The sequence below is a fragment of the Taurulus bubalis genome (assembly GCF_910589615.1).
Source record: "Taurulus bubalis genome assembly, chromosome: 4".
NCBI classification, from domain to species: domain Eukaryota; kingdom Metazoa; phylum Chordata; class Actinopteri; order Perciformes; family Cottidae; genus Taurulus; species Taurulus bubalis.
In genome coordinates, this window is record NC_136592.1 from 18,478,315 (window position 1) to 18,493,746 (window position 15,432).

The 15,432-nt window shown below is 40.8% G+C and overlaps 1 protein-coding gene across 1 annotated transcript in view; it reads right to left on the reverse strand.

Annotated features, from left to right (window-relative positions):
- Window positions 1-3,237: 3,237 nt before the first annotated feature.
- Window positions 3,238-15,432, reverse strand: part of itsn2b (intersectin 2b) — a 30,114-nt gene continuing 17,919 nt past the window's right edge. Inside the window, exons 22-40 of the mRNA XM_079217556.1 lie at window positions 14,405-14,460; window positions 13,911-14,077; window positions 13,566-13,596; window positions 13,368-13,489; window positions 12,560-12,656; window positions 12,254-12,448; window positions 9,386-9,507; window positions 9,127-9,233; window positions 8,783-8,966; window positions 8,140-8,238; window positions 7,860-7,943; window positions 7,667-7,750; window positions 7,514-7,576; window positions 6,954-7,103; window positions 6,221-6,339; window positions 6,061-6,143; window positions 5,884-5,967; window positions 5,357-5,530; window positions 3,238-5,232 (exon numbers count right to left, since the gene is read on the reverse strand). Coding sequence (XP_079073682.1) covers window positions 5,084-5,232; window positions 5,357-5,530; window positions 5,884-5,967; window positions 6,061-6,143; window positions 6,221-6,339; window positions 6,954-7,103; window positions 7,514-7,576; window positions 7,667-7,750; window positions 7,860-7,943; window positions 8,140-8,238; window positions 8,783-8,966; window positions 9,127-9,233; window positions 9,386-9,507; window positions 12,254-12,448; window positions 12,560-12,656; window positions 13,368-13,489; window positions 13,566-13,596; window positions 13,911-14,077; window positions 14,405-14,460 — 2,170 coding nt within the window. The 3' untranslated portion in view covers window positions 3,238-5,083. The remainder of the gene's footprint in view (window positions 5,233-5,356; window positions 5,531-5,883; window positions 5,968-6,060; window positions 6,144-6,220; window positions 6,340-6,953; window positions 7,104-7,513; window positions 7,577-7,666; window positions 7,751-7,859; window positions 7,944-8,139; window positions 8,239-8,782; window positions 8,967-9,126; window positions 9,234-9,385; window positions 9,508-12,253; window positions 12,449-12,559; window positions 12,657-13,367; window positions 13,490-13,565; window positions 13,597-13,910; window positions 14,078-14,404; window positions 14,461-15,432) is intronic.

The window sequence follows — 15,432 nt, forward strand, 5'->3', positions numbered from 1 at the left end:
TATGTTTCTCTTCTGTCCAACATATAGAGAATTGTGCAATAGTAATAATAATAATAAAGTGCAAAAAACTGTTTAAAAAAAAAACATGTAACATATAGACAACATAAATTAGGAACTATTAAGACTGTGAAGGACTAAACTATAAATAAATGACTGTAACTCCTTAGCAGCATTCAGACATGTGAGTCTAAAAGAGGACGGAGTTAGACTATGAAAGACTGTAACTATAAATAAATGACTGTAACTCCTTAGCAGCATCCAGACATGTGAGTCTAAAGAAGAGGACGGAGTGGGACCGTGGGGAGAGAGTTCAGCTTCCTGACAGTCTGGTGGATGAAGCTGTTGGACAGCCTGGTGGTGCGAGCTCGGAGGCTCCGGTATCTCCTGCCAGAGGGCAGGAGGCTGAAGAGACCGTGTGAGGGGTGGCAGGGGTCGCTCACAATCAAGGTCACCTTGCGGGTGAGGCGGGTGTCGTATGCGTCCTGCAGGGAGGGGAGTGAGGCATCGATGATCCTTCCAGCTGCATTCACTATGCGCTGCAGGGCTTTCCTGTTGTAGTCTGTGCAGCTTCCGCCCCACACAGGGATACAGTTGGTCAGGATGCTCTCGATGGTGCCACGATAAAAGGTGCACATGATGGATGGGGGGCTTTCTGCTTTCCTCAGCTTGCGGAGGAAGTAGAGGCGCCTCTGGGCTTTCTTTGCCAGCGATGTCGTGTTTTCTGTCCTCGCTGATGTCCACCCCCAGGAATTTGGTGCTGCCGACCTGCTCAATGTCCGCACCATTGATGGTCAGTGGTGGGTGTTGAGTGTGGCCTTTCCGGAAGACAACAACAATCTCCTTGGTCTTGCTGCTGTTTAGCAGGAGGTTGTTGTCTCCGCACCACGTGGTCAGAAGGTTGACCTCCTTCCTGTAGAGGGTCTCGTCGTCCTTGGTGATGAGACCTATCAGTGTTGTGTCGTCTGCGAATTTGACCATGTGGTTGGTGCTGTAGCTGGTTCTGCAGTCGTGAGTCAGCAAGGTGAAGAGCAGTGGACTGAGCACACAGCCCTGAGGGGCCCCCGTGCTCAGTGCAAACAGACGTAGTTAGAGATTAGCTAGTGAACCTGGTGGTGCATTTATCAGAAGAAGAGTCAAATATTTCCCCAAGAAGTTGGTGGAGACCAAAACCCCAAATGCATGATAATGTTGCTCTCTATCTACTAATATGACAACAACCAAGTCAAAGGTTTATGAAACAGTTATATTTTTTTCTCTGAGATTACCAGCACCAGGTCAAAATGGAAGACAAGTGTGTCACAGCTACCAACTAAAACAATAGGTACTTTGTACTTCATTGACAACAGATTTGAGTTAGCTGCTTCTTTTCTCTTTTAATATTTTATTCATGATAAAGCAAAGGTGGTGACAGGTATAGAGAACCAGTGAGTGAGATAAAGTATAAAAGCAAAGTGCAGCAAAGCAGAAGAAGAGAGTAGTTTAGAGGCAGAAGGAGGGGAAAAACAGAGACAGAAGGGAATAAACACACATTGAGATGGAGAGAAAGAGTATGGAGAGACTAAGAGCGAGAGAGAGAGAGAGAAAGTGACATGCGCATGGAGGATGAGTCTGAGAGGCCCTCAGTTGCACTTGACTCAGTCATGGGAATGATTTGATTTTCACCACATGAACAGCTGTCTTATGTAACACACATGCGCGCACACACACACACACACACACGAAAGGAACTAAAAAATAATGAGGGGGTCTGTGTTCTGGCCAAAAACCTACACTGAGCAAAGGTGGCATGTAGCAACAGAGAGACAGAGAGGACACGAGAGAGTCCATATCAAAGAAAACTCAGACAGGGTAATCTCTTCCTATTGCCAAATAAATAAAACAAGTGAAATGCAGCTAGGTTTCTTCATTTAGCAGTTGGAACAATTAACATTCAGGATATGTATAATACATTTCTCTCATTAGCAACTGGGCAGTTTTCTTGTGAACAACCATGGGTGTGGAAATATCAGGCTCTTTTGCTGCTAAATGTTTCACTTTCTTCACAGCTGCTGTACAGTGTACAGTGTGTTAATTAGAGCTGGAAGAGGCTAAAAAGCTTTGTAAAGCTGAGGAGAACTGTAGTCTGGTAGTATTTCTGAGTCGTGCAATATTTTACATTACAGGCTTATATATGTGATTAGTACAGGATCATTGAAGATTATTATTTGGAGCCATAATTTCAAGTTGTGTAAAATGAAAGACTTGAAGTCATTGTTCCCATGTGATCACGAGAAATGTTGTATTAAGTGGTTCATCTACATCTGTGATACATTAGTTCCTTATCGAGTATAAGAATAATTAGTTACCATTAGTTAGCACCACAGATACCACCACAATCCCACTGCATTGCATCCATTACTCCCACTGCAGCGCTCTGCTACAGAAGGTTAAGTTCAGCTGACTTTGTCAACTCGGTTTCGCAGCTGTGTGTTGCCGTTAGCCCCTTGCATAGCCACTCAGTGTGGTTACATAATGACTCTTGCTCTTGTGGATCCAGAGCCAGTGGAGAGTGATGAAGGACTTAATGAGATCTATTGGTCTGCACTGACGACTCCACAATGAACTCCACTGACTGTGGCTGGACACCAACAGAAACCAGTGAAAAACATTTAATGGTATTCTTGTTTCAAATCTTAAAAACTCCTTGAATATTCTTAAACTGGAGTATGGTTGTATCATATATTCAACAAAATATTGACTATATTTTAACAAACAATAAAAATATCCTCAATTATTTGATGCACTGGATAAAAAACAAGACAGTTTATGCTTTTAATGTGGTGAAATAAACATTTGTCCTTCCTGCATCGAATGTCTCCTCTCAAATGCTATATTTCTCATCAAAATACACACAAAATATTACTTAAAATAGCAACCAAGGCCTGTCTCATCATAATCATAATGGTGAGAGTGTAATTATGTACAAAGGCCAAAGCAGAGTCACTCAAGATAACTCCTTTTTGAAAGAAATACCATCAAGATAGGACTATGTTTAAGATCATCAGCTGTCACATCTAGATGAGCCCGAGTCTCACCGGTTAACATATAGCATTTAAATATTAAATAATAATTTTGTCTGAAGCTGAAGTTCGGGGGCCACTCACCTAATATGTACTGCTGCAGGAGCTTGCGCACTCAAAGTTTAGTGTTAAATGTAACATTTCTTTTACCAGACAACAATTTGACAGTTTGTTGACTTTTAATATATCTTTATTTTGACTTAAGAAACCCTGATTCAGAGAGTGCCACATGGAGGCCAAAGTGAGTACAAACAGCAGGTTACAGACTCTATGTTGACCAGACAGACGATCTATAGGTCTTTATCTCAGTTAGCACAGCAGCAGTCAATGCAGAAAGCTGCAGAAAATGAAATAAGAGAGAATTCAACACTACACACAGAAGAGGATCGTAGTGGAGTCTATTTGCAAATTTTCCACAATTCAACAAAACATAAAAGTTAATGCAGGACTTGAAAACTGAGTTTTGTGGATTGAATAAAACAACGTAATAGTTACGTGTACAAAACAGCAGGCCTAACAAATGCCTAGTGACCTAGTCTTCTTACAGTAAAACTCCATTGCAGAGAAAGACGTTTCAGAACAGTATCAACATGTGTCCGATGAACAGTTTCAATAGTTGACCTCACACAAAACAAACCCAGTGTACCAACTGATTATCCAAGAAGACACCGCAAGCAAAGCCGCAACAAACCTTTGGATAGTCACACGCATAAATTAAGAAATAAATACAACAGCTTTTCTTTCGTGATATCCAAAGCACCAGCACATGCTGCGCTCAGAGTGAGAAACTGGATGGAAAAGGACAACAGCGTAAAAACGAGGCAGAACACAGCAAGAAGTCCACCGACAAAATAAAAAAAAAAGCTTTTACACACTACTACATCCTTGTGAAGCTTTCACGGCGGGTGTTTATGAAGGGCAACTTTTTGAGATGGACAATATTGCAGTCAGTGAGGTGAGGACTGGAGAATGACACTTGAAAATCTGTCTGACAGGGGGAAAGTGTAAAGAACAAAAAATAAAAGTGATTAAATACTGTTTATAATTGCTGACGAGCTGTCAATCTGCATTCCCTCAAAATCCTCGAGATCCTTCGCACTGAAAAGGCAGGAAGAGCGGACTCAGCTGTAAAATTAGTTCAAGGTGTTCAGCTATTTATACCAGCGGCATTTTGCCACCTAAAACATTTTTCAATCCAACTACTTGGCCGTGGCTGATTTTGCACACATAAGAAAAACACAGAGACCAAAATCAACCTAAATAATTCTAATGGTTTTAGAAACTGAGAGATTTTAAAAGACTAAAAAGATGACCGTTTCAGGTCAGGCAGCCATAAAGCGGAGTCTCTTGAACGTCATCAGTCACAAGAAGTCAACCTATACATATCTTGTATGTTAAGAGAAAACACTGCAACCCATTAAATGGCCTTGGTTGACCAGACTTGGTCTCAATCACTGATCACTGAAAATCCAACTGTTGTAAATGATAGCTGATAAGAGCCTTTATATTTGATTGATTTATTAATATTATGACTATTTGTTTCTAAACAGTCTTTGTCCAGGTCTACCTCCTTCTAAAGGCTATACATTCTTACAGAAGAAGCCCCAGATCCAGCCCATGACACACGGTCTCCTATGTTTACGAGGCCAGGCTGTAGTTGTTCCTTTTACCTCCTTCAGAGAGGACAGTACATGTTGTGCAGCTGCAAACAGCCGCACTACCTCTTCTATCTGAGGTCATGAGCCAGAAAATAAAGGGAGAAATTGTACTTCTATTGGTGGGTTCAGATGATGTCAGATGCTAATCCCTTACTGAAGATTCAGATGACATCAGAAGAGGTATTATTAGTGCTGGTTAATATTGAAATATTAAGCCGTGTTCAGCTCAAGGGTGTCTTGTTTGATTTGGATTTGTGGAGGGGAACAGGAGACAAAAAGCAAAGTCTTATTTGTTTACTCTGTAGGAGAAAAATATCCTTATTTGGATGTCTTGGTGGAATTTTTATTTCAGTTCATCCTATATGTCTATTTGTTGGCAAAGAGCTGCAGGTCAAGGCGGACCCACACCTCCCCTGTAGGAACTTCGTGCAGCAGAAGACGACGTGTTACTGGTCCCTTGTTTTCCAACTCTTTCTTTATGGTTGCCACAGGTACCTCGGTCCGACCCAGAAATTCTAAGAGAAAGAGAACATTTTAATTCGATATTAGAATAGAACATGTGATAGTTGTGTATGTGTGGAGCTCCAGTAGAACAAAGGAGAGTTAGTGGGAGTTAATGATGGACTGAGATCGACTGACCATCAGGTGAAAACTGGTCTCTTTCAAAGATGGTGATGCAGAGGACGTCCTGGTAAAGGTCTTTGATGTTGAACTGACAGTTAAAGTTCCACTTAGGGTTCAGAGTGTCGTTGAGCGTTCTGGATGTGAAGATCTGAGCTCCCATTGTCACTTCACAGTAAGGGTTACTTTTACCTGGAGGAGAACATGAAGACAGGTGAGACGAGGGAAGGGATAAGGGAGTAAAAGCAGGAAGAGGAAAGAAGAGGAAAGCCAGGAAGGTTTTAAGAAAATGGAATAGAGAGGAGGAACGAAAACAATAGAAGAGCAACAGAAAAGAGGATTAAAGGGAAGATGATAGAAAAAAAAGAAAAAGAAAGAACATTTAAGCACAAAGAAAGGGCTCAAACTGAAAGTGAAGTGATGAAAACAAGGGATGGTATTCATGCAGCAGTGCATGCAGCTGGGATTAACATCCAGATTCTACCAAAACATTTCAAGTTAATTGTGAATTAACCACCCTGTAAAATAAGTGCAGCCATGCTCACCATTGTGTTTGCCTGGCTTGAGTTCAGTGGCCTCCAAGATGGTGACAAGAAGTCTGCCGATTCCACTAGCCTTTACAGATCGGGCTGCAAACACACACACACAGATGGATGAATCCTGATATCGTCCCATTGGTTGCCATTAGGAATGGCTGCACAAAGACAAGTGTGGAGACAAACCTTGATAGGCCTTTTCCCTTTTTTTCTTTTCTGTTTCAATAAATTCTTCAGATGCAGCCTTGATCTTCTGAACCCAAGCAGTCCTGAAAGCACATATGCACACAGTGATAGTACAGGCCACCATATGACCTACCACATCTGTCTGTGTGTGTGCAGCTACCGTTCATTGATGTTGTCGGTCCTGAGTATATAGACTCTATCGATGTGTGAGATGTGGAAGGTGGGCTCGTCGCTAGAAGGATCCGGCAGCTTCACCAGAACTTCATTTAGTAGCACAGGCTACAGGAAACACAAGATTATACACGGTCAAGAACACATCAACATGTAACACAACGCCCAACCCCAACTCTACACACTCACTAGATTTGCTGACATCAACATGTTTTAAAGCATCTTTAGAAATGTATTTTATATTATGAATACTTGATAATAATTGGAAGTTTAGCATAAACTGTAATAATATAGTATATTGGTACCATAAATCATGAAGTGTCTCGTAAGCAACATATAAGGCTACAATTGTTCACTAGTTGATCTTTTTTTTTTTTTTTTTACATTTAGGCACATTATATAAAGTTAAATATTAATCCCCTGTTCCTGATAAACTTACGAGCGGATTTCCTTCCTTTGCCACGCAATCTTGGTTTGTGAACATTTTGTCGGAGCTGGACAACCACATTTTAAACGTCACTAATATCACTATGAACTATATGCCGACTCACAGAAAGGGGGCGTTGAAAAGCCCCCACCAGAGGCCTTATGCACTTGACGATTTGACAGTGGGACGGCCCTGAGCCCTCACACGGGTAGCAGGAACGCACCTCAAAGTCTGCGAGTGTGAATATTGGGATTGGGCCAAAGTGTATGTGTGTCCATGTGTGAGCGTTTCTTACCGGCTTGTATATCTTGAGCTGTACATTGTTCTTGTTGCTGAACAATTTATCAGGCCCGGACGAGGTGAACTGCTTAGCCGCATGAGTCAACAGCAGAAAGTCGCTAAAGAGGAAAGCCCAGAGTTCCTTGTTGCTCTTTACCTTGTTCATCTGAAAAGAAACATTACGTAACATATTATTTATAATCACTACAGCCATAATTAAACAGCATCTACAAGGATTACGAAAACATTTTCACTAATGGTGGAACGATAGTCAACTGTCCAGCATCAGAAGACTTACATTTTTTCAGCCAAAAAGCAAATGTTTATATAACAATATTATTTATGCTGCTGTATCATCACCGCCTTCTGCTCAGATGAACCAGCTCACTGATCTCCATGGTGAAAGTTTTAATCTGAGGTCTGACCCTTGTAACATGTGACCACGACACCCAGGGTCTGACACAGTAATGTTTCACATATCATCTCCCTCTACTCCGCAGTCTGCCTGGTCTCGTTAACATTTACAAATATTTTATATAACTTTTTTTATATGAATTTCAGAAAGGTTTCACTCACCTTGCCGCTGTGGAGCAGTTTCCTGGGGCCCAAACAGTTTGTAAGAGAGTTAAAGACCAGGTGCTGTTGAAAGACAATTCATTGTTTTATAAATAATGACATTTATTCATTATTGATGATACTAAAGCGCAAGTTAATTAATAAGCTTAATACCTCTGTAGTACCGTCACACTGTACGTGGTTCTGAATCCATTCCAGTCTGTCAGAGTTTTCCTTCTCTCTCACACCCTCGTTTACCTGATTAATGCGATAATTCAGTACAGAAATCAAATCTTTTCCACAGAGATTGCAGATTTTGAATAAAACAAGTGAGGTCATGAATGAGAGAATCAGTGAAGAAATTAACCTGTTGACAGAGTTCTTCCGCTTTCTCCAGAGCCTCTTTAAGAGTGACTCGGTCAGCATGGCCCTCTACGGTGCTCTCCAGGATCTACACACACACACACACACACACACACACACACACACACACACACACACACACACACGTACGTTAATTACACCCACAAATTAGAGACAAAAAAGCAAAACACTCTTTTTTTCTCTCGTTACACACAGTAAGGTCAGTATTCTGAGCACTTAATGAGGAGTTCAAACACAGACACACTCATGAACATGAAACCTACGTTTTTGATGTGTAGTGGGTAGCGTGTGATCCTCTGCATGGGTTTCAGCAGGAAGCTGGACAGCGGCATTCCTTTACACCTGTAGTCGGTGGCAATTTTCTGATAGGAATAAAACACATTAAAAAAAAAAAAGGGACAATTTGCCATATTTGAAACAGCCAAAACGCTGCAAAATACATCCTCGTCCTCCAAACTCATATTTTGAGATAGCGTTTTTGCTGCGGGAAATGTAACTAGTTTGAAGAGAACAAGGATGTTTAGTCCCCTGGGTGCCAAGAAGTCTGAAGTGCTCATCAAATGACAGCACTGGACAAACAATAGATTTTGCATGTCAATATCGCACACAACGGGGAATTTATTGCTTCAATCGGTGTCTTATCATCATCATCAAAAGTGATTGGACATTCACATAAAAAGGTTGCAAATTGTCCCTTTTAGAACCTTGTTTCCATCTTCATGGATGTACCTGCAGAACATCTGGTTTCTAAATACTACATGATAATGATTCTAGGTAAATTTAAACACTTCCTTTTTATCTTCACCTCTTCCTGTCCTTTGACACATCTCCACAATTCTTCAGCCTGTGTCTATAACCTACTCTACTTCATGTCTTTGCTCACTCCTCCCTCTCTCTCTCTCCTACCTTAAGGAAGACCTTGAAGTTTGGCTCGCTGTCGATACGCGTCTGGAGCAGCGTTGCTCCGTTGATCTGGCAGGAACAGAAGCGGATGTAGGGCTGCATGTGGGACAGCTCCGCAGCCAGGATATCTCCGATCATCTGTACCGGCATGTTCTCCCCACCCATCTTCTTTCGCACACGTAGTGCCCTGCATATACATAAATATTCATGCATGAACACAAGCAGCTCTGTATTTTTGTACAGTCAGAATCCACAGACACAACATTACAATAGCTACACATTGTATCACTCCATGAGATAAAACTGTCCCTTCTAGATTTCATACACTCTGTTCTTGTCATATTTACTTGAGAAGTTTGGAGTTGCAGGCCAGCAGATCTTTCCAGTTGACGAAGATCATGGCCATCTCTGCATCATTCAGCCGACCCGACTCCGACATCGGCTTCTGGAAAACCTACACAGACAAAGAGAAATACTGATTTCCACAGACCGTCGGGGATGTGATCAGGAGAAATTTTGACACATCTCATTAAATACTGCATAGTTGTACTGTACATGTAGTGTACCGCTATTTATATGAGTTATTCAGCAGGACGTGTCCATTACCTCCAGCACAATCTGCAAGTCATCCATGTATCTCTCCTCAGTCTCAATCAGCTCATGGATGTAACCCTGTCTCTTCTTCTCCTGGGTACTCAAGGAGTCCAGGCTGTTTAGGTCTGCACACCCTGCAGGAGAGGAGGAACACACAACAGGGCGGGTTATTGTATGAAAACAATTCAACCAGGGCAACAAAACCAAGCCACTTCTTAAACCACAGCAGGACTTTAGCACTGCCTTCACTGCCTTCTGCTGGACATTTGACAACAAATATGAAACACAATGCTGCTTTTGATTCAGTCTACTGCACAATTACAGAATCTCTAAGAGAGGACGATGGAGACGACAAAGGGGAATAAGAGGATGCGGGAAACCAGGAAGACCATAGTCGAGATTAGACTTGTAAACGTACCTGATACAAGGAGCCCATTCGCCCGTTGGGAGGCTCTCATACTAGCTGACTTCTGCTCCCTCACTGACCTTTCCCTCTGCTCTCCCTCATCATCGGTCTCATCCCACAGGTTTAGAAAGTGAAAGCTGCTCTGTAAAGTCATTGCTATGTTTCTGTCTCTCCAAGTATTTTAGTTAGTTGTTCGTCTGTTTGTCTCTTCCTTCTTCTGTCCGGTTATCCTTTCGTTGCTGGTATCAGACTAAAGCTTCTCCTGGATCAAATCTGTTTGTACCAAAACAGGAAGAGGAATTATTTCTTTCTTTATCACCCTGTGACGCATGTGGAAAAAGCTTAGTTTTTTTTTCAAATTTTCTGTGACTTCTGCTAATTGGGACGATTTTCTTTGAGAATCCAGTCCAGATGCCCAATATTACCACAGATACCACCATAAAAAGGAAGATACATATTTGACTCTCCATCGAGCTGTGTACAGGTTACAAAAACAGTTGTTCACATACTGCTTATCTCTCCATCTAAATCATGTGTATTGTGTTGACAATGTAAACACTGCATCTCACACTCACTCACACTCACACACACACGATATTATTTAAAAATAAAACAATTAACTTTCATCTCAACCCAATCTTTATTTTGCATTTTATTTCAGAATCCGAAAATATATTAGACGCATCTTTAAAATGTGTTCAACCATCTCGTACCACAAATGTTTGGTATATGTTGTCGTATCAGTTGTGTTAACAGCTGCTAAACTCTTCATGCAGCTTTCTGTCGGTGTGGTTCACCCACTTTCACTGCAGCCTGAGCCAGGTAACCTCTTTATTAAATTACAGAAAAAACAGCTATTTGCTTTCTTTGCATGAGGGTTCATTCTTCCAGTGAATTTGATGGTGGTGCACTAAAGACAGCTCAACTGTATTGTAGCATATTTCACGTAACTCCTGGGCCTCACAGTTCCTTATGAGACACTTCTCACGTTTTGACCTAAAGTTCATTAATCCATAATCCTGACAAAAATGGCTACCATGTTTCTCTATGGTGAACACTGAGCAGACATGCATTCACTTTCTGCAAAGACAGAAACATTCAGAGCAGCAGCATAGCAGTTAATGTAAGGTGCAGCAGCAGTTTGTGACATCACCCTCAAAGAAAAGGTTTTTGCCTGTCAATAGTTTTGAAAAGTTTTGCTTCATCCCTCTTCAAAACTACTTATGTCCCTTCTGTTGGTGATAACAGCTGATTCGGTTATGGCTTTGATGTAGAGAACAAACTGTACGCTTCTGCTTTTACCATTTCCTGCAAAAATGTTTATAGCTGAAAGCTAAAAGTAATGCTATCAAAATCAAAATGAGTCGTAGAAGAAATTGACTAAATCTTTTTTTAGCGTAATCTCCACTCAGGTTTTTGTTGAGCAAATATGTTACTTTATTCCATCATGAACACACTTCTCTGATGGATTTACATAATCAAATTGCCACTTCACGCTTTCTTAAGTTAAGTGCATCGGTGCTAGGTCGGAATTTGGACCGTACGTTATTCGTCTAAGTATACACAGGCTTCAGGCTTATTACACTGCACTTAAACATCATGTCTGAATATAAACATGTCTCTCAGGACAGACAGAGACACATAGTGGGCTCTGTGTGAGTGTAACTCTCACAACTGGAGAGTAAGAATGAAAAAAAAAAAAAGTGAAAGTAAAAGATATGAGGGGAAAAAAAAGGGTGATGTGGCACGCATTAAAAGGAAAAAAAAATAAGAGAAGCAAATGAAAGGAAAAGGGACAACGCACAGAGACCCACTATGCCTCTGCTTCAGGTCCATTTTAGCATTAGTTAAAAAGCAGTTCATGATCAAAACAAGGAGTGAGAAGATCCAAAAAGGCACCAAGGCTTTAACAATTCACAGAATCAGCATCGAGTCATAGGACAGTTTTTTTCAGGTCCTGATTCATATCAGAGGGAACACATGACTTGTTTCCATTGTTTCCCTCTATCACACAGACACCTGTTCACTATCACACAGAGACATTAGCTCAGTGGGAGAAGTTAGCAGATAAGTAGTCCAGACACCCTGCCCCATCAGAGCAGTGTGTAATAGTGGGTCTCTCTGAAGACAGGAGTTGGAAGAAGGGAGAGGAGGTTGAGGAGGAAGAGGACTTTCTACCACCCTGGAAGGGAAAAGACACAGAAGTAGAGGAATGGAGAGAGAGGGAGGAAAATCACATATTGGAAAGGGAGGGAGAAAGTGGGGGGAAACAGGGGAAATAGTCAGCAAGAAGAAATCATATACAGATGAAGAGATGGGTGGATGAAGAGATAGATCAGTGATGGTGGAGGGGGTTGCATAGATGAACAAAGGATAAGCATTAGTTAGTCATAGTGGTTTGAGGCAACATGGAAGAGGAGCATCTCTTTGTTTTAAGATATAGTCATGATGCTTTGTTTAAGGGATTTACTTACACTGCTGGCTGGGGTCACAATCCATTGTGGTCATCTTAACATAATTAGTGGGGAAGAGACCAGTGACCCCGTTGATCTCTCCTTTCCACCAGTCAGGGTCGTTCTTGTCAAAAACGTTGATCAGCTGACCTTTGGAGAAGCTCATCTCGTCCCCGTTGGCAGCCGTGTAGTCATATATGGCTATCACCTGACAGACTGAGAGAGACGAAAAGGAAGAGTTTAACACACCATTATTTTATTTATGCAATGTACTTTGTTACTCTTCACCTCTGGCCTTCACCTGGTAAAAGTGTGTGCGTGCGTTACCTAGTTGGGGTGCTGGCGTGGACTTGCCACTGTTGGATCCCAGTATTTTGACATGAGAGGCAGGAAACCATCCCTTCTGACGCTTTTTACCACGGGCCTAGAGTCAGACAACACAAACAGATTGGGGGAATGAGGTTTTAATGAGATAGCAGAGATATAAAGAATATACCTTTACGCCGGTGAAAAACTCTTTTAGTTGCGACTTCTGTGGCAGAACGTTCGTGCAGAAGTGAAGTTGTGTTGTTCAAACTTCTTCTATAATTTTAGAGTTGTATATATATATATATATATATATATATATATATATATATATATATATATATATATATATATATATATATATATATATATATATATATATATATATATATATATATATATATATATATATATATATATATATATATAAAAATCCTTGAACATAAGGATCTCCATCAGAAACTTCAGGCGCAGTGCAGTTTCCAACCTGCAGGCCGGGTCTTCCACAAGAGCTCACAAAGTGAACCTGATGGGTCCCAAGATGATTAACAGAACAGAAAACAAACATTTCTGCAACACAGAATTTCACAATCTCACTTTTAATCATTCTTATTTAAACCCTGTGAATAACTGGATTATTTGACCTTGACACACCACCTAAAAACTGGTCACAATCGATATACCTATGCGAAAGGTGAGTGGTCACAAGTAGACATTGCTTTGTTTTAGTGGGTGTACAATGTCAAAATCTGCTGAGACCCTTTGTGGTCATCTACTGTACAGTATTAAGGACCCACAGAAAATCACTGAAAAGCTGTTGAAGACTGACCTGCAGTTCTCCGAGCCACCAGCCAGAGGCGTTTTTGCCAAGGATGAGGATGAGCTGGGCACTTTCCAGATTCAGCTGTTCAGGGCTGGTAGAGGGCCGGGGTTTAATCACTTGGGCGATCTCTGCGCAGAAAAGACATAAATGCAATATAGCAAAATGTTCTTATGTGATTTTCACTCACTCACTCACACACAGTACCTGGCTTCTTCTTTCCAGATACGCTTGATGTCTGAAAAAAAAAAAAACAATTTTATAATCAATACAAACCTTTAGAAGCACATGACTTGTCAAGGATATATGTGTTTATGCTCGGACACAATTCAAAGAAAATTGTTGTTCATTTGATCATATGTGTATGTTGATCTCCTGATTTGTTCTGTTTTGTTGTTTTGAAAATGAGAAATAAAGTGGAAAGAAAAAGAAGTACAACACAACAGGAATACATACAGGAAGTGAACTACAAATACCAAACAGAGTTACGTAAAGTAATGGACTGGATACAGTTTTTTAGGATATATAATGACATGTATTAAGTGCTCTTACATCCGTCTCCTTAGGTTTGACGTAGTTGCTGGGGAAGACGCCTGTGCTGTCGCCTATAGAGCCGTGCCACCACTCTCCATCTCTCTTGCTCACCAAGATCACATCTCCCTCTCTAAACGTCAGATCAGTAAGCTCCGGAGACTCATAGGTGTACAACGCTGTGTATTCTGAAATGAATGCATGAACAGAAATTAAAAGCAAAGTACTCAATAAGGCTCCAGCTGATACAATGTCTGTTGCTAACATATGCTGAACTCCACAAGATTTCTGACAGATTAACCCAGATGTTTTAAAATATTGATAAACTTGAGACACACATAACACATAATTTAGGATAAAACTAAAAAGGTAAGTGCAATCTCTGTCCCTTAAACCACCTACAAATCCTCATAAAATGTAAAAGAAAAAAAGGGGCCAGGCGAACATCAACATTAAGGTTTTATTTAATGTATAATCAAATATTAACTGAACTACATGAGGATATTTTACTGTACCTTCATGCTGAAGGTTGTCGCTAGAATCCGAAGCATCAGGAGGGGAGGTATTCATGCTGTAAAAACAAAAAGACTACATTACCATACTTATTCAAGTGTGTTTGCAATCATCCATCCACCAATGCCTATTTGAATCACAGAAATACCAAAAACATGTCTTCCTCCAGTTCCTCCGGGGGGATGCAAGGCATTCTTAAGCCAGACGAGGGTACGAATCCCTGCTGCATGGAGTCATACTTTTCAAAGACTCGACACATTTTAACCGGCTCCTTTAAATACAAAGAAGCAGTGGTTTTATTCTGGGCTACTCTGCATCGTATTATTTATTTTGGTTATTAGCCAAACCTTTTGATCAGAGGTGAATGTTGGAATGTGCACGTTACTGGATTGACTGGTTCATCTAAAGCTTTACTTTCAGACTCAACTACCTTTTCACCACAACAGTCTGGTACAACACCAGCTGGAATCATACTGTATGTACAGCTCTATGCTGCTGAGTGATTTGTAAATGTGTGTGACTCTGATGATAAATGTGTTCAGAGGACTGAAGAAGTCATTTCTGCTGTAAATATCTGATGTACTGCAATTGTTTCCAAACAGTCACTAACAAAGTGGACAGGTATGTGCTTCAGGCTACTGAGTTTATGTGCATGTTTTTGTTTTTTCTAATGTTGCATAAAAAGGGAATACATTACCATGTTGTACAATAAATAAACCTTGAATGTTTACAAATGAAATATGATAGTTAGCTCTGGGCTATGTTCAAAAAAGAAATGTGATGATTGTGAAGCAACTTCTGGAGTGTAAGCAACTTTTTTCCCCAATGCCGATTCATAGAGATTTATTCGCAATGGATATCGGAGATTACGACATCGGTGTTACACTAAATCTAAAGATGTGTGCATCGTGTGCGTTCAGAAGAAACCCACGTATGTCATCTTTGACACACATAGTATTATTATTCAAACTATAGATAACATCCAGTTGTCTTTACTACACCGGCATACACCGTCCCTTTCAGCCTGGCA